This window comes from Electrophorus electricus, chromosome 21 (assembly GCF_041902795.1).
Source record: "Electrophorus electricus isolate QZ-2024a chromosome 21, ASM4190279v1, whole genome shotgun sequence".
Classification (NCBI taxonomy): Eukaryota; Metazoa; Chordata; class Actinopteri; order Gymnotiformes; family Gymnotidae; genus Electrophorus; species Electrophorus electricus.
Genome location: NC_137517.1, coordinates 1,800,001 through 1,824,973, shown reverse-complemented (window position 1 = coordinate 1,824,973; position 24,973 = coordinate 1,800,001). Strand labels below are relative to the sequence as shown.

General features: G+C 43.5%; 1 protein-coding gene and 1 long non-coding RNA gene across 2 annotated transcripts; both read right to left on the bottom strand.

The window, feature by feature from the left end:
• Positions 1 to 8,426: 8,426 nt before the first annotated feature.
• Positions 8,427 to 16,192, bottom strand: LOC145652875 (uncharacterized). Its single transcript, XR_014119152.1, has 3 exons — positions 16,079 to 16,192; positions 9,765 to 9,910; positions 8,427 to 9,612 (listed from the first exon to the last, which is right to left on the bottom strand). It is a non-coding gene; the product is annotated as an uncharacterized LOC145652875 (long non-coding RNA).
• Positions 16,193 to 18,601: 2,409 nt separating this feature from the next.
• LOC145652987 (zinc finger protein basonuclin-2) lies at positions 18,602 to 24,634 on the bottom strand. The gene is made up of 4 exons (XM_081704849.1): positions 24,563 to 24,634; positions 23,978 to 24,080; positions 22,910 to 23,145; positions 18,602 to 20,920 (listed from the first exon to the last, which is right to left on the bottom strand). The coding sequence occupies exons 1-4, from the start codon at positions 24,632 to 24,634 to the stop codon at positions 18,953 to 18,955; spliced, it is 2,379 nt and encodes a 792-aa protein (XP_081560975.1). The 3' UTR covers positions 18,602 to 18,952.
• Between the last annotated feature and the right edge of the window lie 339 nt (positions 24,635 to 24,973).

The following is a 24,973-nucleotide window of genomic DNA, read 5'->3' as shown; positions in this document are numbered from 1 at the left end:
GTGAGCTAAGAAAGAAAAGACGAGTGCGTGTGTGGGTATGCATGAGGCAACAAGAGAAAAGGGGAAAAGGAGAGAACAGTGTGTGTGTGTGTGTGTGTGTGTGTGTGTGTGTGTGTGTGTGTGTGTGTGTGTGTGTGTGTGTGAGAAGGAGATAAAGAAAGAGAAAGATGGATGTGTGGGAGTGTGTGTGGTAAGAGTTTCACACAGTGGATGTATAATGCAGCTATGCACAGTGCTGATTGAAGGAACACTGGTCTGCATTTGTGCTGTGCTGTGCTGGCCTGTGTGTATGCGCATGTGCGCCCTGTGCTGGCCGGTGTGTGTGTGTGTGTGTGTGTGTGTGTGCATGCATGTACTACGCTGGCCTGTGTTTGTGTGTGTGTGTGTGTGTGTGTGTGTGTGTGTGTGTGTGTGTGCGTGCATGCACGCGCGCTCTGTCTCCAAACTGGATAACCAGATTCCTCAAGCATGTTTATCCCCTGGTAGCCACGGTAACACTGAGAACATCAATTACATTCCTGTGCTTATTAGACGTGATGAAGGACTCCTCCACCCGGGCGGGAGGTGCTGGAGTGCAAGTTCAGCCGGGCTTGAAGGAGACAAGCCCTCTCTGTTATGGCGAACCCATCATGGAGCTCAGTCCTTAAAAATCGCCATAGGAATGGTCCTCAAAGGGCGTGGCTATTCTGGAAACGCGCCTGTACACAAGCACGGCTAATGTAGGCCGTTCACCCCCCTCCTTCACCCAATGTGAATGATGAGCATGATGAATGAGTCACAAGAAACCATACCAGTGGACCAGCTCACAAGGACGAGTGCTCACACACTCACACTCAGCTGGGACTAATCAGACAGATACAACTACAGAAAGTAGGTCACTTCCCACTAATGTGCAGTAGCCCTGCTCCAGGTCCAGCCTGTTTGAACACATTCCCGCCTCAGACCGTCTGATGAAAAAGCCGCAGAGGCAGGCTTCAGCCCCCTATACGGTCTGCAATGAAATGACTCACTTCTCCTTCACTCGTGAGTGAATTTCCTGATGGATTTAGTCGAGAGATTTCACCAGTTTAACAAGTGGTCCTTGTGTAAAATCGACTTGGCCTGCGTATGCACTACACGGACAGTCTGTTCACCTTTAGTCGTGTGAGCAGTGGAGCGGTTTTGGTAAATATTTTTGTTTCCTTTACATACTACCCACTGGATGGCAGACTGTGAAGATGATTAGGTAAACGCACCCACTGAAGATTTTAAAAAGGGCATTAGTGAACTCACGTGAAGAGTCTGTGCTAAAGGTCCGTGAGACTGTGCGGAGGAATCCAGGAGCCCAGTGCCTGTACAGAGTGTACTACCAGAAATGCCCACCTGAGTAATAACCTTTGACCCTGACAAATCTGATCCAAATCCAACAGGATTTTTAAGGTTTCAACAGTTTGTAACCCATTCACGTTAACTAAATGATGGAGCAGATAACTGTGTTATAATAATTAGATTATAATCTGTGTCACAAAGCTCTGTATGTTTATGATGTACATTAAAAATGAGAACATGTCTCCTCTTGTAGTCTTACCCTCAGTATGGGGTGGCTACGTGTAAGCCAGTGCTGCCCCCTACATATCAGAAAATACAAGCCGTGTGTCCCCTTAAAGGTCAAAATACAAACATCAGCTCGCTGTCCCAGAATCTCCTCAGCTGCCTTGCTGCAGAGAAAACATCCTCGTTATTTACGATTCAATCACATTAGGACTCTGTGCTATTGCCATTTTCTGAAGTACGGTGCACGAGTTCTGATGTCAGTAACAGTAATTATATGACTTGTATGTCAATATATACGAACTGTATGTCAGTATACGAGTTATATGATCCATGTGTGCATGTACATCTTTGTTAACTAGCTCATATATGTTAGAAGCCTCCACTGTTATCAATATATATAACATACATTTTTCTGAGCAAATAATATAGCATCTCTCCATCTAAGCATTATGGTTTGTCAGGGTCATGTGGCTTTCTAGATTTGCAACAGGTCAAGTAAGGTAAACATCTTACCTTGTTTACATAAGCATAAACATTACCAAATGCCAGAAGCACAACATGAGGCTACACTCCATTAGCTTAGCTTTCCTGTAACTACAGCCAGGAGCTGAGCTTCATATGGGCACAGGTGCGAGTTCCTTCTCGCAGGACTCTCAGCACATCCAGTCGTCCTCTTACTGTCCAGCCGTACAGCAGCTCACGAGGCGCAATGCCCGCGCTGGGATCAGGAGCTTCTCAAAAAGCAAACTGGTAAACACGGAAGCTTTTTGTCCCTTTCTTGATTCCATCACAATCATCTTCAGCAACTCCTTCGAGATGCGGTTAAAACATTCTACCAAATCTTCTTAATCCCCAACAGATTCTAAACCTGACAAAGGGTCATAGACAGATTTGTTCCCTCAATTTCTGGACAAAATCCTACTCTTGAAAAGAACACAACCATAACTGTTTTATTAGGTTATAATATGCTTCACACGAAAACCTCATGACGATCTGAGATGACCAAAATAGCTGCGTTACCCTGCGTTCACTCCTCTAATGAGCCCACTATATCCACAGCTGCCCTCCAGAAAGGTTCGCCAATTACTGGCAGGGAGCCCTTGCCACTCTATCGCCTGTGTTTGGACATTTTGGCCATAATTTACAGTACTGTAATGTGACCGTGTATAATACTGGCCAATAAAACCTATTTGCAATTCTGTTCAGTTTTCATATGACCCAGTTGACCTGCCTGTGGTATACTGGGCCCAAAACTCCACTATCTGCTCCCTCAGGCACAGAGGAACCACCAACCCAACACCTTCCCTTCCTGTCAATATCACCTCCCATTTTGGAGCACAAGTTTCTCACTTCCTTTCATTTGAAGCTGCACTTCTCCCTTGATCGCTGCCAGTTTCCCTTAGTGGAGCTTTAAAGCAGGATCGTTGCTCTAGCATGTGACCTAGTTACTGGATACCTCCCTGTAGTTCAGTATTCTCCCCATCACTATCCAGTAGTTCAGTATTCTCCCCGTCAGTGACCAGTAGTTCAGTATTCTCATCATCTGATTCTTTGATCTTAGCCATTTTATTACCCTTGAGCTGATCCTGACATTTATTGCTTTTTTTTATACTTTGCAGGGTTTTGACTCAATTCAACCCCTAAAATGGCACAGAGTCCCTCAGTGTGTCCTTTCCTCAACGAGTCCTTTCCTGCAACTTTGTCTGCACCCCTGTGACCATAAAACAAAGCTGGATTTGTTTCAGAAGTTCAAATACAGATGGACAGTCTTAACCAAACAGAACTGGTTTAGGCTAATAATCAGCCAAACCCACAATTAAAACAAAACAAAAAACAAAAACAAAAAAACAGTTAAAAAAAAAAACAACTTCAGTGCAGACATTAACTGTTGGATCTAAAACCTCCCTTCCACACCGAAGATATAACCACTCAATCCCTTCAATGGTCATGTGATGAGCACTCATATGAGTTATTTATGCACCAAAGTCTCAGAGCTTCCACTTTACACCCTTTAAGAATCTGCCAACACAGTGATTAACATTTATGACCTTCACAAAGAACAAGTAGGTTTTATAATGCTCTCCTGACCTCATTTATGAAACAGTACTCGACCTTGGCCTTTCACCCCTTCACTGTATCGGAAATTAGAGTTTAGACTTCAGTTTGAGCCCAAATTTAAACTTTGACCCAACCTTGGGCTACCCCCTACCAAAGCCCCAGCAGACTTACCTGGGCCTTGATGTTCACCTCATGCTGACATCATGACCTTAAGAGCACCTAACGTTGACATCACAGTCTTAGGACCTCCTCAATTCTGACATCACAGTCTTAGGGCCTCCTCAATTCTGACATCACAGTCTTAGGACCACTTCACTGTGACTCCACTGGCTCTGCTGTTCTCGGTGGGCTCTCCTCAAGCCCAGTACGAACTTCAGGGTTTAATATGCTACATTACTGTTAAGGAACCAGGATTTCAGTCAGGTCTTTAAACATCACACTCCCCTTGCTTAATGCATTCACAAAAACAGATTCTCAGGCTAACAAAACATCCCTTAATGCCTTCACCCTCCGGAATGACTGTTCTGTATAAACAATGGCAATTAATCTCATACTTCTTTAAAGTGTGTTTTAGTAATAATCATTATCCACTGACATGTACACTGCTTCTGCTTCACCTGTGAGCAATGGGACCAGTTTGAACCACTCAGTGTTCTTCTGGCTACAACATCATCGTCTTGCTTACAAACGGGGCCTTGGTGCTGGCTCCAATGGGTCAGGCTTGCGGACGGTACTGGTACTTCTTCCTTGCCCTCTAGGAGATCACACAGTGTTCCAGCTTAGCTCTCATCTCCGAGTTTCGCACTCGCGTCGCTCCGTTCGGCTTTGCTGAACCTGCGTAAATGACCGACAAACGTCCGGCTCACGTGTGCAGGGGAGTTAATTGCCATCAGCGCCTCGTCTCCCAGTACACCTGTAACCCTTGATTCTGCTTCTTCAAACCCACCCCCTTCTGGGCGTTTCTCTGGTTCCATTTTAATCCACCACAAAATGAAAGGGAAAAGAAAAGCGTCTAAAAACGCTGCCAACCAATGTACTGTCCTCGGGAACCGCAGAGCGCGCAGGCGTGTCGCGCGAGTGTTTCCACCGGAGAATGTGTACAAACACACAATGAAACGAAAACGGGCATGCAGCGCATGAAGCTTGTAAGGGCGGATTTCAAAAAGAAAACGGAAAAGGCTTTTTAGTGGCTTTGTAAGATTTTGCATATTCATGATAACAAGCTTGCGCTGAGGGCCTAAATTGGTTCTTTGATATGAGGTGGAATCCCGCAGTCATTTCACGATTGAGCATTTGGCGACCTCTGGCGACCATCAAGAGAAACTGGTCTACAAATGCATCTGTGTCGTTTGCTTGACATTTTTCTGGTAGGGTTTTGGACAGTGACAAAATACTCATCATCTGTTCTGCTGGGTGGAAAATATATATTAAATTATAAAATAAAATCTGCACTTGTATATTTGACGTGAGACCTTGTAGAATAATTCTGTATTATTGTAGACTGCAATGATGGTAATACTAACAGCAGACTCTAGTACTAGCTATCATGTATACAATCTGGCTCTTTTTTTAAACAAGGAAAAACAACTGCTCACCTGGTCAGTGTGTCAAATACCCAGTCAGAACTGAGAGTTAAATTCATACATCTCATACCTCACTCACTCTCTCTCACAAACACACAAACTCTCACACACACACACACACACACACACACACACACACACACACACACACACACACACACACACACACACACACACAGTCACTCACTCACTCACTCACTCTCACACTCACACATTCAATCACTCTCACACTCACACATTCACTCACACCGTATAAAGAAATAGAAGAACAATATTGGCATCAGTGTGGTCTTTCTTTCACCCCCGGGCCACCGACAGGGCTCAGGATCCCACTGGTGCCTTGAGGTTGAACAACAAAGCCATAAACAGCCTAGCTGATGACTCACCATGCTGGCCTGGATCTCTTCCACCTCTTCTTAGGGGTCATAAAACCCACAGATTGGAATGCAGGAAGCTTTTAGCAGCCTGGTTATACTTCAGGGAACTGTGACCATAAATTCTACCAAGCTGAAACGCTTACCCAGACAACCAAATTTTCTTATCCCACTGAAATATGTTTACGGATATGCACGTTTCTCTTTCTGTCACAACTGGCCAGCCTCCTGGTGTCCCTGTTTCCATAGTTTCCCTGTCGCATCTGTTTTCCTTTACTTTCTTGTTCCGTTTCATTTTCTCCGCCCCTCGTCGGTTCCTCAATTCCAGTCCTTCTTTCGGTTTTCGCTGTTCACATGTTCGCCCGTGTCTGGTTAGGCCTTAATTGTCTTGGTTATTTTGGCATGTTCTGTTGTGTTCAGATTGTTTTCACCCTCGCTCTTCCGTTGGCCTAGTTGGTGTGTCTCTTCATTAGCCTCCCATGTTTTCGTTTCTCCTTGCTCAAGAAACATCCTCCTGCATTTACATTCTGCCTCTCGCCTCGTTCCTGCTGGATACGTTACACCCACAGATTCACTAACTAGCCATTTAACCCACTATGATGTCAAATGACAATCAACCATTAATGTGTGTTTATTTTAATATAATCTTGCTCCTATTATTTGATAAATGTGTATTGTTCCATTATTCTGTTCATTACCTGTTCCTTATTAATTTGCATTATTCACCCAGATCATATCACTGGTGTGTTGCTTACCTCATGCTTATTGTGGACAAACTTCAATCACTCCTAGTTGTGTTTACTAGAAAGCCTATCTGAACCAATTAGAAAATATATAAAATGTTGGTAGTTTGCAACATCTAGAAATTAATCAGATTATCCAATTGCTCCACCCCTCCCTGGGTTTGTTTACAAACTTAAATCTAAGACCAGGAGATAGAAATGGGTAGTAAATGTATGTAAATTGATCAATTTCCTATGTACATTTTCTTTGTTTGATTCAGGGCAGATCCTACGTATTCCTGCACGTATTCCGCCCTGGCAAAAACACAGGCTATTGAATATGAATGAACTAGGCGTGGCCTGTACCCCAACATATACCTGGAAAGTTCGACCCCGTCCTCAGTCTCTGGTACAAGGTGAAGCTGCGAAACACATACTGTATCAAAAGGAGGGGTTTGTGTCACTGTATTTCTGCAAAGGGAGACAGATCCCACCTTTTCATTCTCTAAACGATAACCCTCCGGTAAGCAGAAAGAAAGACTCAGATCTCATGTTGGCATAGTTTATTCCAAAATATTTTTCCCCCCCTTTCTTTTAATACTTTAATTTCTTATTGTTAGTGTGTAGTCGTTGCAATTTGCTCATCACAGCTCATCACAATCGAACTTGTCTGTGCGTGTTTAGACTGGAGTTCCATTGTGCTGGTGGTAAAGAATCCAAACTCCTGCTTCAGAAAGGCCTACCAACAAAGACCCACAACTCTAACCGAGCCAGCTCCAAAGATCGAGTCCCTCGGTCCGAGAATCCTGGTGTTTTCACCATCATTAGTCTTCATTGCTCATGCGCTGCCATCCAGACGACCAAGAAAAATGGCCTCTCCCCATCTCAGAGCCATCCTGGCGATTTGATGGGAGGCTAAAATTCTCTGTCTCAGCCAGAAGACTTCAAGTAAAACGGGCTCTCGCCGTTTGGACGCCTTCTCCAGATGGATTCAGTGGAACACATGGTCTCTCTGTGTTAGACCAATAGAGATAGATATTACACTTTTATTTTTGCAAGCGAGCATGACACACACGGTGTGTCTCACTTAAAAAGCCATTGCTTGGTACGCCGAGTCCTCAACAGTAGCAGCGATATACGGAGTTGTGGATTAGCGCGAAGTATAGAAGGGTGGGACAGAACGGTTAGGCTGCTGCCGGGGAGGCTTTGATCTGGGTGGGGAGAGTTTGTTCCCCAGTGATTCAGCACTGGACAAGAAGCTGATCAGGTGCCTGCTACTTCTGGATCAGATGAACTGAAAGAGGTCAGGCTTCTTCACATTATCCCCACCAAACAAATGTGACTTTCAAACTGTGCAACATTTGTACTATAAGACAAGTTAATTTCCTCACCCGAACTGACTTTACACACACACCGAATACATTCTAAAGGTTAAAGCCATTTACACATTCCTGTTTGCGTGTACCAATGTCAATTAAGCAGATAATACATGCAATTACCACTACTTCTAGTGACCTAGAACTATTGGCACACTGAGTTTAAAAGACTCTTTAACCAAACACACAAGGACTGTTTAATGATGTGATTTATTCTATGAGCACTGTTATATTTTTTTCCATGGAAGTCAAGAGTTTTAATTGTGTAGCCCACTGGTGCTTTGATGTTGAGCACCAAAGCCATAAATAGCCCAGCTCGCAAGAAGGCCTGGCTTTCCATCAAACTCAAAGCCCTACCAGTCACCTTTTCTCATAGCACAGATTGACAAAGTAAAAATGTGCTATTTAAATCAAATTTGCTCATCTCATGCTTATTGTAAACAAACTGTTAATCACTCCCAGTTGTGTTTACTAGAAATCCTACACGAACCAATTCAACAATATCTTAAAAGTTAATTTGTAACATCTAGAAATTAAGAAAATAATAACATTGATTAGCCAATGGCTCTACCCCTTCCAGGGTTTGTAACAAATGTTATTTTGTATGCATTTTATAACTAGACATACCCTGTCCCTCAGCTTGTACCCGGAAGGGAGTGCTCCTCTCAGGCTGTCTGGCACAAAAGGTGTTTATTAGTGAGCTGCTTACAAAGTCTCTTGCCAAACAGCTAGAAAGACTCAAATGCAGGTTTAGTTTGATATATTTTAATGTTTTTTGTTTCTTTTTATTAGTTTACCAATTTATCATCATCATCCTCATCCTCGTGTATTTGTTGGAATTTATTCAATCACTGCTTATCTGGATGGGCTGATTAAGACTGGAGTTCCATTGTACTGCTGGTAACAAATCCAAATTTCTGCTTTGGAAAGGTCTGCACGTGAAGGCCTATGGCTCTCCGTCTGAGCCAGCTCTGAAGATCCGCTCACTCGGTTCAAGAATCCCGGTCCTTTCCCAGTCAGTCATCGGCTGTCCTAGCTGATACACTGCCATTCAGAACAATTTTAAAGAATGCTGACTCTCTCCCTCAGAGCCATGAGTCCCTGGTTTACCGCCAGGGACCACAGGAGCCACCCACTCTGAAAACAGGACAGGTATGAGGATTCTTGTCCACTAGCCTCCATCGTTCCTGCTGTACCAAGGGCTTCGCTGCATATGGGTCTCAGCTTATAGATCCTGGTGGTGCTTGTCTACTTGCACCAGTCCTTCTTTGAAAGCCTCAGCATGCTTTCCTAAAACCAAATGTAGCTTTAGCTTGAACTTCTCTGCCACCATGTTGACTGGTTGAACCTCCAGTGAAAGCTGTTTGAGCCTCTTCCCAGCAAGTCTGGTTTGTCTCCTACTACCAGGTGAGCCTGTCTACCTTCGCCTGCTGCCATTTTCCCTCCTCTCTGGACCCTGTAACTCTTAATAAATTGTTATTAACTTCTCTTAATAACCCTTTCACCATAAGACTGCCAGTGGCTTTACTCCTACACACTCTTTTTATATGCCCCCGCTTACCACTGCTGTGACGCAGCTCCATGGTAAACCTGCATGCAGCTTCGGAATGCTGTCCTTTGATCTCCCACATTCAGAATGTCTGGGGTTGAATACTCCATGGGACAAACCAACCCATCATATATATTTCTGGGATCAAGCTGATAAACGTATTGCTTCAAAAATACTGCAGAGCAACACACCAGTTATTGATGTTTAATAGAGCATGCACACAATCTTTACTGTGTGTGTATAAAAGAGTAAATCAGTACCTCACTGTAGTTTCTCCAGTTTAAAAGTTTGGATCCTCTAGTAGAGCAGAGAGCTGCTTTACTTCTGAGTCTCCTGGTTTATTGGAGTCCAGATTCAGCTCTCTCAGGTATAAAGGATTTTTCCTCAGAGCAGAAACCAGAGCAGCATAGCCTGCCTCTGTAATATTGCAATTAAACAAACTGCAAATGAGAGGGTAAGGGAAAAAAAAAAAAAAGCAATCCCCCCCTCCCCAAAAAAAAGGTTTCTTGAAACCTGTGCACATATATTATATAATTTGCCTAGTAATAGTAGGAGTAACCAACAGTCACCTAAAGTGATCATCATGCTTCGATGTGTCCAGTTTACAGTGTGGATTCTCCAGTCCAGCGGACAGCAGCTTCACTCCTGAATGCTGCAGTTTCTTGCCACTCGGGTCCAGCTCAGACGTTTCTCTGTGAGGCTACAACCACAAAGCCTGAGAGAAATGATGAAATTTTGTAATGTATATTAACAGCATCCTAAACATACAAATTAAATACAAACAATTTTCTCTATAAATTTTTCATACCAAAGCAAAAATAAACCACACACACGCATGCGCCCTCTGGGTAGCTCGACTCGTTGCAATGTGCAATTTAAAAAAAAAAAAAAAGTGTAAATGGGCACAAGTAAAAGGTTTAGTGTTAAGGTCTACACTATTAAACACTTATAACATTGCCAATAATGTGAAAGACGGTCTTCTCATCTGGATCTATACCTCCATCCTTTATCCCAGTCCTTGTTAGAGCACAGCTGCATGTAAAATATGTCCCATTTTCTGGACACCCTTCAAGTTGACAAACCTGCCCATCATATTGCGTCACATTTTTATGCCCAAAATACCTGGGCACCATACTTCCCTCAATGTCTGTTTCAAAACTTTTTCTTTAAAAAAAAAAAAAAAAAAAAAGATATGAAGGCCATGAGCTGCTGTAAGCCAGAACCACCTGGCAGGTGACAGTTCCTCCAAAATGTTCTTGGAAAGTCTCTTGAGATTGTTGTCACCCAGTATAAAGGCAGCAGGAAGGTAAAAGCACATCATACCACGTCAGCAGTAAAGCATTCCACAAAGGCACTGTTCAACTAAGGTCTTACTCACTCAGCAAATATAGCTTCTGCAAGTATTTAGGTACCTTTTGTATTTAAATTTACAGCATTTAGTTGACACTTTTTTCCAAAGCAACTTACAATTATGACTGAATGCAACTTGAGCAATTGAAGGTTAAGGGTCTTACCCAACAGTAGCAACTTGGCAGAAGTGGGACTTCGCAACCTTCTGATTACTAGTCGAGTATGTTTAACCACTGAGCTACCACTGCCCTTCTTTAACATGTTCCAAATCTGTCATGACAAGAGCTGCTAAACTTGCTCTATGAGTCTGCTCCTTGGTCTTGATGACTTGTGAGACCAAGTTGACCACAAGCATGCTGGACAGTCTTTGAGTGGCAAAGTCCGTGACCTCTGCAGTGAGATTCAAAAAGTCACCCCACTACAGGAAGTTAGTTTTGTGAGAGCCTCGAGGAGTGCCTCAAGGGTCAATAAAAAGGGTACATCCTCAGCAATGGCTGAGCAACTACTGGCTGAATGAGCTATGGGCAGTTTCACCTTTTCAGACCACATGACAGCTACCTCCCCTCATAGAATTTAAACCCAATACCCAATGAGAATTTAACTCTTATATAATTTCAAGAACTTATAAAATGTCATTGTTCACATTATTTGTTATCCCTTTGTAAGTTCTTAGCCATGAAATTTGTTCTCCTAAGCAGATGTATTTGATCATCTTGGCTACACTAATGCAGGAATTCATGGACACCATCTACTCTTCATTGCATTACTCATCTTGGACACCAACTGAAATCTAGAGGTTTATCTTGTGTTGTACATGGCTGGGGGGCAGCCTCGATGCATTGACCTACTGCTTCGTGACTATCCTCACCTCTCCATCAAGCTTGTTCCTCTTTAAAAAACAGACATCAGTATATCCTTCACTTCAACTCCAATCTAAATGCTCCTCAGATTAGAAAATTTTATATATGCTACAAGTCAAGGCTCTACAGTACATGCTTCATTTTGCTCCTTTAAAATAAAAATAAATAAATAAATAAAAACAAAACAACTCAAAAATACCTGCAAAGTAAAGGCCACAATGTGTACAATAGCTGAGCTTACAGAATATAATTAGCTAGCTATACTACCTTTAAGTTGATTTGCTAGCTAATTGACCTTGGCTACCTAAAGACAATGTTAGTCATCATTTTAGTGAAAGTTTAATAATAAATTTAGCTTGCTTCTTTAATGCTCAAACATTAGTTAATATTGACTTTATTTTCATGCTGGCCACGAAAACCAGATTGAATGAACTACCAGTGAGATTGAAACTCATGTTGCACACATGACCGAATTAATTATTTTAAAAAGTGAAACTACTATACTATGCAAATTATGTGGATGCAACTCTCAACAGAACTGGCCAATGACCAAGTATATTTGACTACTATAAAAAAAAAAAAGTATATTCAACCAATTTAATATTATATATATATATATATATATATATATATATATATATATATATATATATATATATATATATATATATATATATATATGCATGGAGTTAGAAACCTAATGTTTTCAATTAAATATCTTACTGCTCGGGGGGCCAAGCAGTAAAATGATATTTACTGTAACTTTCTCTAAAAATGTAACATTTCCCTTTCACCAATAAATACACTAAATATAGTCAGCGCTGTAAAACAGTACACAACTTTTCTGGATGCTTTGACCACTGGCAGCAGCCTCAGTAGACATTGGGTCATATTTCCTCAGGTCAAACTTATCCAGCTCCTCTTCAGAGTTCAACACAAATGCTAGAGCTGACCACCAAGCAGGAGAGAGCTTGTCGCTATGGAGGTCACCTCCTCTGCTCAGGTATGTTTGGACTTCCTGCACTAAAGAATGATCACTCAGTTCATTCAGACAGTGGAAGAGATTGATAGATTTCTCTGGAGAGAGAGGAGAGAGAGAGATTCTCCCTGATCTTCTCTGATGTACTTTACTGTCCTCTTTGCTGGGTGAGCTGTTTCCTGTCCGTCATACCTCATAAGAGAGTCTGATTGGACGCCAGTGATGGACCTTTTCCTCCACTTCCTTCTGGGTCTAGGTGTCCACTGACTAAGGCTTGTCCTCTGCTTTTTTAAGAAAGTCAGACATTGATTTCTGAAATGTACTGAAGAATCTAGGTAGTCTGCTGTGCCAGCACCTTCGTGTTATTGGAGATGAATGAGAGAAATGTATATAAAGCAACCAGAAACTCCTCAACACTCAGATGTACAAAGCTGATCACCTTCCCCAGGTGCAGCCAAGACTCCTCCCTGAAGATTTGGGTACACACTCCTGAGTACACCGACACCTCTGGCATCAATGCCACAGTTTCTCATGTCTTCCTTGTAGAAGATCAGATTGCCCTTTGCCAGCTGTTATAAAGCCAGTTTGCCCAGTGATCATTATTTTTCTAGTTTCTCTAGGATCAAGATCACTCTTAAGATCAGGAAATGTGTGAACATCAGAGTCAGAGTCTTGGGAATCTCTCCACAGAGCCAGAAACTGTATCATTGTCCAAATATCTCTGGAGCGCTCCACATACATGACCTGCAGTACAATACCAGCATCAGTCCCCCTTCTAGAGAGCCAATGTGCCTCCCTGCTAAACTCCATCCCAACACAACATCAGACAGACATAAGGCCAATTATTGGCTAAAATCAGGTGTGATTAAGGTTGTACCCAACTTTGCAGGAAAGTCAACTAGGACTACAACAAATGAGTCATTATATAGATAAGGTTATTGTTAATTTTAACTACATGTCAGATAAATCACAGACCATCACAGACTGCCATGTGTCTGATTAATGCCACAAATGGAGCACATGGTAAAATACTGTAGTAGCATGCACATACACACACGTCACATGTTTTTTGCTCAAAATGTTCCATCATCTTCATGTCTGTGGGCAAAAAAAACAAAATCACCCCACCCCATAAACAAACCACCCATTCTGTAACATTCATAACTGCACAAAAGAGATATTTATGCAATATTGCTTTACATCATTTATTCCATTTTGGAATTCATACTGATACCAAACAAAATGTTTTTAAAAAGTGATGCAACTTCAACAACTAATTAATTGTTTCCAGTACTGATTTATAGCACTACAAACAGTTTTATCAGGTGGGACTGGAAGTCAGGAACTCTGCCCCATCACTTGACAAGCATTACCTCAGATCAGGAACAGCGTCTCCTGTTCTGAAGTCATAGGGAAGGACCAATGATTGTCCATGAAGTGACCACACAGCTAGACTCCGGTGAGTGAGCTCTGAGTCACACTAAACCAAAAATAAATAATTTTAAAAACCTGCTGTAAATGTTATAAATATTATGGACGCTGTGAGTTTAAAATCTTAAAGACGTGCAAAAATGGTTGTGAAGTCTTTGGAATTCTTCATTTCTGAATGTTTGTGTAAGTTCTTGATCTTTCTGGTTTTCTGTATCCCTCCACATTTTATAAGCCATTCTAGCATTTGTGCAAGAAGGTGTTATTTTCCTAATACAACTTCATGTATGAGGTTTTATCGTAACTCGCATTCTTCCCCAATGAGAGTGTTCCAGCAGCATACATGCAAGGTAGTACGCAATGGGTCAGAAAACAATACAACATTGTATTTGTTTAAAAACAAACAAAACAAAACAAAACTACATCAACAACATTTATATAGCGCCTTTTCAGACTCAAGGATGCTTTACAGACAGATATCTGCTTTAACAAAAGTCACTCACACAAATGAGAAGTGGCAATTTACACAAAGACCACCGGGTGCCGGGGAAAGGGAAGCAGTCAAGACCAGGACAGACCACCAACTGGACATGCACACATTCACACAGGATTTACAGTATCCAAATAACCCAACCTTCATGTTTCTGGACAATGGGAGGAACCACCGCTAGAGGAAACCCACAGACACAGGCAAACACGGAAACTCCACCCAGATCGGGGCTCGAACCCAAGACCCTAGTGCTGAGTGGGAAATGTGGTCACAGTTACTGATACGGTTAGTGTTGCTGTGTTGTTCTACAGCAATATGTACCCAGAACATGCAGGCTTTCTGTAGAATACAGTAATGTACAAAAGGGCATGACCCATGCAGAATAAGCAGTAATAAAGTGCAGTGCAAATGACACACACACACACTAGCGCCTGAGAAAAAGAGCGAATTAGAGTGCAGAGTTGTACAGTGTGATAGCTGCAGGGAGAAATTAATCTTAAAGTTTATTTGGTGGTCACTCTTCATGGACATATCTGAGCTCAGATCAGTCTGACCCCTTACCCTGAACCACACTAAAATCAGCCAATAACAGAAAGGATCAGTTGACAAGCAAACTGTCTTGCAGCCCAGTGTATTAAACGGCGCATTACTCTCTCCTCTCTGCCGCAGGCGTGTACTGCTCTCCAGAAAAACTCCTCATTTAGGAAGTCAGACTACAAATAACAGGAGGTGCACACACGGAGCTCACCTAGAAATCATTCTATGAAAGGCAGTTCATGGTCATTAGCAAAGTCCTTAAGATCTTAAACGCCTTGTATCATTAAAACAAAGTAAATCCTGCTCAATAACTTCTGTAATTCAAATGTATTAACTGTTGACAAACCTCAGAAAACAGTCGCTTCTGAAAATGTGACCTTAAACAGGTACGCAGTGCGTTCATTCAGAAGACGGTGCTGCTTTGGTCCGGGCTTGGTAATGAAGTTGACTAGGCCTCTAAGTAAAAGACATGCGCGGGAACGTAGCATCACAGCTGCTGGGTGATTTGGGGCGAAAGCTTTTTGAGAGGCGTCTTACTGCAGCCTCCAGGAAGGATGTGCCGGACATCCGGCTCGTCCGGGACATCCCACTCTATGCCCGTTGCGCTACACTCAGATGGCACGTCTGTACAAAAAGGCTCCACTTTTAAGTAGTTACATTCAGGGAAACCAAAGTTTATAAATACCATTATGCTCCACTTTCACATTTCACATGCAAATCAAGCTAATTAATATTAGAACATGTGAATTCAAATGTACTAGTAGAAAATATCATTTTACTACTAGAAATAATAATAAAAATAGCATCTAGTAAATATGATACCAAAAACAGTTTCCAATTTTTTTGATATCAATAATTTTTCCTAGTGGAAATTAAATTCACATGTTTAATGTTTAATCTGGATTAATGATATAAAGAAAATCGGAATAAAAGATAAAACGCCTTGCCACACGTTCTCACTAGCAAGCTTGTAAATGCAGATATCCTTAATTGTCGTTTTAAATAGTCAAATTGTATTGTGGTTAGTCAAACGACACCCAGTATATGTTAAAACCGCTCACCATAGAAGATCTATAACAAATCTTTCTAATAGTCCTTCAGACCGAACCTCCACAGATTGGCTACTTAAAGCCATGGGTGAAGACCTTACATATTGAATTCACTTTAGTTCTTCGTAGTTGACAGTAACGTATTATCAAACCAGGAAGTAAATTAAGTTGTTAAAACTTCTGTAAATACCTGCGTCCGTTGCTTCTGAACGCGATCCATAATCCTCTCTTCAGAAAACAGGTGGTAGTGAAAATCTGAGTTTCACGGTAAACATCTGTGTTGGTTCTAGAAATCTTATTTTCCAATTGGCTGGAGGGAATGAAATAATTTGTTGCTTGACCAATCAAAAACGGCCTTCAATTCAAACAGGTGTAACGAAGGTCGCTACAGTCGTGTGACGCGAACACCTGCTTCACGCGCTACCTGTGCGTGGCGCGAGCGACGTGGCGGTGTGACTGGACCTGCTCGCGCGCATTAGCCGTTCACACGTGCAGAGTTTCCGCAGTCACGCGGTACAGCGGGTTTACTGCCGGAAATAACTATGTTCTTTTTAGATTGCTGTACTAGAGGTCTAAATAAATAAATAGAGTAAAAATAAATAAATAAAAAGAGTTATACACTAATAAAACATCGCACCACATACAAAGGTATCCCACGCTTTTCCTTCTGTGTTAAATTATAGTAAGGATTCTGAGGATCGTATTAAAATATTCCAATATATCAAAATATTTCTCTACTTTCAGTTAGCATTTTGCCATCTATTTTTGCCATCAACGTAGCTGACGTTAAAGCCTGTTTTTATTTAATTTATTTATTTTCGGACTTTGGCCAATTCCTTCAAGTCGATGGAAAATATGTAGGCACATGATGCACGAAAATAAGTAGTTTTTAGTTTAACACTTATAGGCTATTACATCAATTGCGTTTCGGTGTTTTTATTCGTATTCGTTGTTTGGTATAATTTTCAGTGGTGGGGGAAAAAATCGGAGTCGCTTCTATTCCCTTGCTACCGCGCGCTTCAGAGCGGGGTCTCGGACGGTCTGCAGCTCTGTTCACGCAACCTGCACGAAAGGGCGACGTGCTGACATGAGCGCGGACAGGACGATGCTTTCCGCATTGCTCACGCCACGCAGCTGTAGCGTGTGTGCATCAGGTGTAAGAGCAAATTCTCCTTTGCAGCACTTAGCTGCTGTCACGGGCATCGTCTCGCGCTGGGTGTATGGATAATCCGCGGGTATGGCGACACAATTCTAAATATTCCCGCAGTGAATTAACATCACCCTTCACTGGGGCTAAGGGGCTGAACCCCTGAAACACTTGATTATCCTTCCTCCAATAAACTTTGCTGTTGGCACGATGCATTAATGTAGGTTGTGTTCTTCTGGCATCTGCCAGATAGTGAAGCTCCATCACTCCAGAGAACATGTTTACACTGATCCAGAGTGCAGTGACAGTGTGCTGTTACACTCCTCCAGAGTGCAGTGACAGTGTGCAGTTACACTCCTCCAGAGTGCAGTGACAGTGTGTAGTTACACTCCTGCAGAGTGCAGTGACAGTGTGCTGTTACACTCCTCCAGAGTGCAGTGACAGTGTGCAGTGCGCTATACACCCCGCCAGCTGGGTTAGCCCTACAGGATGTCCAGCCCTACAGGTTGTCCCATGGCCATGTGTGTAAATTCACAGTCTTGTCTCAGTGCTTTGTACCACGTTGTCTTATTTCCCACAGGTCCTTCATGACTGTTTCACAGCAACAGCACTGAGCCACTATGCTTATACAGAACAGTGAGGAAGCTACTGCAGGAACCAGTAAATGTAGTAAATGTAGAAATGTTGAAGTAAATATCGTAAATATTGTAGTAAATAAAGTAAATGTTGCAGTAAATGTAATAAATTCTGTAGTAAAATTGTAATAAATGTTATTTCTCTTCTCTCCATTCAGCCATAAACTGCTATTACTCTCATGTAGTGAAAAGTATAAATAATTATTTACATTCACCTCACAAAGGTTTTTAAGTAGTTTAGGACGTGTACGCCTGTGACAGTGCACAGACTCTGATGGTATGGCTCAGGATGTTGGGTTACATCTGCCTCTTGAACTCTCTCGGTCTCTTCTGCCCTCTAGTGGGTGTCTAGGGATTTTTAACTCCACTCGCGCCTAAGTGCTGTCTCATGTACTGTCTTAAGAAGAGACATCATACAATCCTTTACTGTCTTAAGAGACATCATACAGTCCTTTACTGTCATAAGATGAGACATCATACAGTCCTTTACTGTCATAAGATGACACATCATACAGTCCTTTACTGTCATAAGTTGAGATACCTTACAGTCCTTTACTGTCATGAGACACCTTACAGTCCTTTACTGAAACCATGTTGCTACATCTGTCCCATAAGTGTAACCTGTGAAATTAAACACACTCCTACTCAAACATGCAGACTCAGTTTATTGTCTTTAACACAAAGAAACAGCACACATGGAGCTATCACAATATTCACTGTAGCTTGGTGAATCGAAATTTATTTTGTAAATCAAACTTAATAGGAGGACTATTACATACCATAATAAACTTTACATATGTTTTAGCAGTATCTCACAGTACATGTTACAGTGATAAGAATGAAGTGAAAAACATTTTTGTTTCTTCAGTGTCCAAAATTCTGTCCATTGTTACATAAACGAGTTACCATGTGGAATTATTTACTCTGTGTGTGTGTGTGTGTGTGTGTGTGTGTGTGTGTGCATGCCTTTGTTCTGTAAGACTTAATCCTGTTCTCATAACATTATGTGTGAGACAGTATAGAGCTGCTTCTTCTAATACAAACTGCTATTACAGCATGATCATCACACAGCACTGCTTGTTAAAAAACAAAATCACATGTGGAAAATACAAAGATGTCATTGGGGTCATCATTATAGGTCATCAGGGGTCACCATTATAGGTCATCAGGGATCATTTACATTTTACAATTTACATTTACGTTTTGTGGCATTTAGCTGACATCAATATCAGATCATCAATTTAGGTCATTAGGGGTCATCATTATAGGTCATCAGGGGTCATCATACTTGTTTAAGTATGACTGAATACCCACTGCTTCGATGCTCTTCATCCTTCTCATCTTCCTCCTCTTGATCAGAGTTGGTATTAAAGCCCTTTTCCAAGTTAGACAAGCCGGTTGCCATCCTAGCAACAGTGTCCACGGCTGCCGTATTATCAACAACATGGTGTTTGTTGTAGTAAATATAGCTGTCCTCACACACCTCCTCTTTGACTTTTATGAGAGACTGTCCTCTTTCCCCTCTTTCGTTTCTTTCTCTCTCTCTCCAGTTATCCTCCTCTTGTTTGTATCTGCCTCCCTTCATCCTCTCCTCCGTCAACCCCTCCTTCTTCTCGGACGTCCAGACCTCCTCTGTACTGCTGTTGTTTCCGTTACCATGGTTTCCCTCGCCGTCCAGAGCACTGACTGAGATTACGGGTGTGAGAGGAACATGCGGACTGCAGCGTGGGTTCCAGCTGGCACGTGCCGGATTATTGCTTGTTACCGAAACGTCGCCGTCATCTCCCTGATGGCGTGTCCTTCTGCCGTAGCTCTGGTTACGGCCGTGACGCCGCGTGCCGGGAGATTGGCTCAGCCGCAGGTTGGTCATCGGCCTGTTTATGGGGTAAACCTGTTGCCCCGCTCCCTCGTGGTGAGCTGCCTCAATATCTTCCTCATCATCACTGTGGTCATGACCCCTGTTGTCATGGCAGTAGTGTTCACAGAGTGTCTCTCTTTTAATCTTCACTGGCATGGTGGACTTGCGTGATTTCTTCCGGGGCACTGTGTCAGTCATGGTAATGGACCTGCTTTGATTGGCTGTAGGAGGAGACATGTCTACAACCTTTGGCTCAGACGCTCCATTAGAGTCACGCATACACGTGCAGAGTTTTTCCCGATGTTGGTCAATCACTGCTGTGTTACTGGTTGCCTTGGTAACACCTAAATGTTGCGACATGAGATCAAGGGGACCGCTGGATGAGAATACAGTCTGACAGGAAGGTACTACAGTCGTCACAGGGGGGAAGTTCAATGGTGTGTGCGGGGCGTCCAGGATGGACTGGACCAAACGGTCGGCGCCCAAAGGAAGCCTGACTCTGCTGGACAGCGCGGCGAGGGCGGGGCCATGCAGGCGCGGGTTGGGGTTCGTGCTGTGCCGGTTGCGGCTGCGCAGGGAGCTGAAGACCATGCCGCAGCCCGGCACGGTGCATTGGTGCTTGATCTTCAGGTGCACGGCATTGTAATGGATCTTCAGCGTGCCCTTGTCGTAAAACGTCTTCCCGCACGCACCGCAGCTTACGCGACCCCTGCGCACAGACGAGCCCGGACTACGGATCCACGTGACTGAGGGAGAGGAGGAGGAGGAGGAAGAACAGGGGACAGGAGGCTCGCGGCCAGCTACTGAGCCGTGTTTGTTTGCACTGTTTTTACCCTGCAGCGTATCTGAGGATACGGATGTCGCGTAGGCCAGTTCTCCATCAGGCTGGACGGCTCTGCCGCTCCTGTCCTGTGCAGGGCTTGTGCCCTCTGCTTCTCTGCGGTTTGTGCCGTGATTCTGTTTGGTCTGTTTGGGTTGCCGTAGTCCACAAGCTTCGTCAGAGGTCTCTTGGAGAAACGCGGACAGGGGGAGTAGAGGAGGTGCCGTGGATGTACCGCTGTACTGAAAAAGCTGAAGGAAGTCCCGGTTCCCCCCCGGGAGATGTTCAAAGTGGTACAGGCTGGGCGGGGCTTGAGCGCAGAGTCTGTGGGCTCCTTCACCCACGCGTGGCTGGGACCTGCGATGAGGGCTGCTGCTCTCAATGAACAGCCGAATGTCCGAGTCAGCTCTAGTCGCCGTGGAGATGGTTGCCAGACGACCCTGCTGTTCCTGGACAACCATGAGCTCCACGATGGATTTAGTCTCACCAAAGCGAGTGAAGTGTTGCAGGGCCATAACCTCATCCTCAGGGGTCATGGTCACCCAGCGATCTAGAACTTTCCCCACCGAGTCCTACACAGAAAGATGCACATGCAGGAAAATGGGAGAAACTGAGAAGACTTAAAGCAGGTGAATTTCTTCCACAGAGATAACAAAGCATGACTGGACAAGAGTGTCCAATAAACACTGTAGACATCATCGTAAGACACTGATTTGGGGTTTTAGCATGTTAGATCTGGTATATCAGTGGGTAGGTGGTAGATCTGGTATATTAGGGGGTTGATGGTAGATCTGGAATATTAGTGGGTTCGTGGTATCGCTGGTGTATTAGTGGGTTCGTGATAGATCTGGTATATTAGGAGGTTGATGATAGATCTGGTGCATTAGTGGGTTGATGGTAGAGCTGGTATATTAGTGGGTTCGTGGTATCGCTGGTGTATTAGTGGGTTCGTGATAGAGCTGGTATATTAGGGGGTTGATGATAGATCTGGTGCATTAGTGGGTTGATGGTAGAGCTGGTATATTAGTGGGTTCGTGGTATCGCTGGTGTATTAGTGGGTTCGTGATAGATCTGGTATATTAGGGGGTTGATGGTAGATCTGGTGCATTAGTGGGTTGATGGTAGATCTGGAATATTAGTGGGTTCGTGGTATCGCTGGTGTATTAGTGGGTTCGTGATAGATCTGGTATATTAGGAGGTTGATGATAGATCTGGTGCATTAGTGGGTTGATGGTAGATCTGGAATATTAGTGGGTTCGTGGTATCGCTGGTGTATTAGTGGGTTCGTGATAGATCTGGTATATTAGGGGGTTGATGGTAGATCTGGTGCATTAGTGGGTTGATGGTAGAGCTGGTATATTAGTGGGTTCGTGGTATCGCTGGTGTATTAGTGGGTTCGTGATAGATCTGGTATATTAGGGGGTTGATGATAGATCTGGTGCATTAGTGGGTTGATGGTAGAGCTGGTATATTAGTGGGTTCGTGGTATCGCTGGTGTATTAGTGGGTTCGTGATAGATCTGGTATATTAGGAGGTTGATGATAGATCTGGTGCATTAGTGGGTTGATGGTAGAGCTGGTATATTAGTGGGTTCGTGGTATCGCTGGTGTATTAGTGGGTTCGTGATAGATCTGGTATATTAGGGGGTTGATGGTAGATCTGGTGCATTAGTGGGTTGATGGTAGAGCTGGTATATTAGTGGGTTCGTGGTATCGCTGGTGTATTAGTGGGTTCGTGATAGATCTGGTATATTAGGGGGTTGATGATAGATCTGGTGCATTAGTGGGTTGATGGTAGAGCTGGTATATTAGTGGGTTCGTGGTATCGCTGGTGTATTAGTGGGTTCGTGATAGATCTGGTATATTAGGAGGTTGATGATAGATCTGGTGCATTAGTGGGTTGATGGTAGAGCTGGTATATTAGTGGGTTCGTGGTATCGCTGGTGTATTAGTGGGTTCGTGATAGATCTGGTATATTAGGGGGTTGATGATAGATCTGGTGCATTAGTGGGTTGATGGTAGAGCTGGTATATTAGTGGGTTCGTGGTATCGCTGATGTATTAGTGGGTTCGTGATAGATCTGGTATATTAGGAGGTTGATGATAGATCTGGTATATTAGGAGGTTCGTGATAGATCTGGTGCATTAGTGGGTTGATGGTAGAGCTGGTATATTAATGTGTTTGTGGTAGGGCTGATATATTAGTATCAAAGATACACAATTACAATATAACTGTACCTGAAACTGGCACAACCCTCCATGCCCACAGCAGAAACAATATAGCTGACAGACATGTGGCCTGAGGCTCAAAACCAATCAGTGATGAGGGACATTCTCATGAATAACTGCATTTATTAAAGTTGAGGTCAGGGTTAAATTGAGCTCAGGGTTAATTTGATGTCAGGGTTAAGTTGAGCTCAAGGTTCATTTGAGGTCAGGATTAATTGGAGCTCAGGGTTAAGTAGTATAGAGGTTTGATTTACTAACACTAAGGTTTAGGCTCTTAAGTATATACATGTACATCAGTGTGTATGTGTGTAGGTTGTGTATAAACACACAGTACCTGTAACATGTATCCTCTGATGTAGTCTCGTAGTGTCCAGCCAAGTGTGTGTAGGATGGTGAGGACATGCGTGTGTGTGAGGACGCTGTAAAGACGATCGAGCAGGATTTTCATCCTGATGGGGACAGCCTGTGTCCCGTACAGCAGGACACTGCTGATGTCAAACACCAGGGGAGGCTGCACCATCTCCACCTGCCCTGAGCCCAACACTGCCCCCGCACCCAGCTTACGTACAGCTACACGCACACACAAACACACATGCGCAAGCACAAACACACACACACACATCACACACACACACACACATCACCCCCCACACACACACACACAAAGAAAACCAGAAGTAAATGTTTGTTAGTGACTCCATTCTTACTTGACAAAATGAGTATCAGAAAATCTTCCCATGAAAGCAGAACAACAGAAGGCACCTGCTGTCTCTCCCACTCTCCCACTCTCCCTGTCTCCCACTCTCCCTGTCTCCCACTCTCCCACTCTCCCTGTCTCCCACTCTCCCACTCTCCCTGTCTCCCACTCTCCCACTCTCCCTGTCTCCCACTCTCCCTGTCTCCCACTCTCCCACTCTCCCTGTCTCCCACTCTCCCTGTCTCCCACTCTCCCACTCTCCCTGTCTCCCACTCTCCCACTCTCCCTGTCTCCCACTCTCCCACTCTCCCTGTCTCCCACTCTCCCTGTCTCCCTGTCTCCCACTTTCCCTGTCTCCCTGTCCCTACCTGTATATTTCCTGCCTCTGTCAGGTTAGCTGTTCCCTAATGCAGCAGCAGCGAGACAGGGACAGGCAGTGACATAGGTACAAGCAGTGAGACAGGTACAGGCAGTGAGATAAGGACAGGCAGTGGGACAGGTGTAGACAGTGAGACAGATGCAGGCAGTGAGACTCCTGAGCTTCAATATAACTCAAGTCTTGTATACATCAAACACAACTACTGGTGTATGGAGATCAGTACTAGACACTCCATCTCACACACACACACACACACACGCACACACATGCACACGCACGCACACCTTCACATACACACACACACACACACGCTGTTGCACACTCACCGTGTGTGACCCATCCATGTGTACAGCGGTCACATGACCTGAGGTTGAGTTTTCCTGGCTGGAAGCCGTCACAGAGGCAGTTAGCCTGAGTACAGCCAATCGCCTGAGAGGGGGAGACATGAAGGTAATTAATCCAACCTGAGGTACATTCATTATTCACACATATTAAAGAGAAGTATCTAGTATTTAAATCACACACACACACACACACACACACACACACACACACACACACTCACACTCACACACACACATACTCACACACTCACACACACACACACACACTCAGACACACACTCTCATGCACACACACACACACACACACTCACATACACACACACACTCACACACACACACACACTCACACACACACTCACACACACACACACATACACACTCACACACACACTCACACACACACACACTCACACACACACACAGGTCCCAGAAGCAACTGCTCTGATCCTGAGTCATACACATACACCCATCTTCAGTGCAGTCTCTCACTTTCCCACAGGAGTGTGTGTTGGTTAAGCATTCGTTCCTTCAGTCCTGTGTGTGTGTGTGTGTGAGAGAGATGTGCACCTCAACATTTCTGCAGCCGTTCAGCTGGTCCTGCTTCTGCGCCGTCTGCAGACAACAGCAGATACACAACATGACCGTGAAATAACATCTGTTTTATCACCCCTGGAGTGTACAGGTAACAACAGAATCATTAATGAATTAATGTACTGGACCATTGTGAAAGCACCACTGAACTCAACTTCTACAAACCTGAATTCTGTACAGTTCAAAACATATTATGTCCCAATTAAAACATTTAACCTTCTTATTTCCCCATTAAAACATTTAACCTTCTTATTTCCCCATTAAAACATTTAATCTTCTTATTTCCCCATTAGTTTCATCCATTATTATATGTAAAAATGAATGACAATCTGAATGACAACATGATTTGTCTAAAATATTAAACTAATATTAAAATATCAGTCTCGT

Bases quoted from the DNA above. Each gene is read 5' to 3' on its own strand.
- LOC145652987 (XM_081704849.1), bottom strand. From the start codon at position 24,634: ATGTTGTGTATCTGCTGTTGTCTGCAGACGGCGCAGAAGCAGGACCAG. The intron at 23,146-23,977 runs GTGAGTGTGCAA...GTGTGCGTGTAG, and splicing joins ACATGGATGGGTCACACACG to CTGTACGTAAGCTGGGTGCG. The intron at 20,921-22,909 runs GTACTGTGTGTT...CTTTCTGTGTAG, and splicing joins TCAGAGGATACATGTTACAG to GACTCGGTGGGGAAAGTTCT.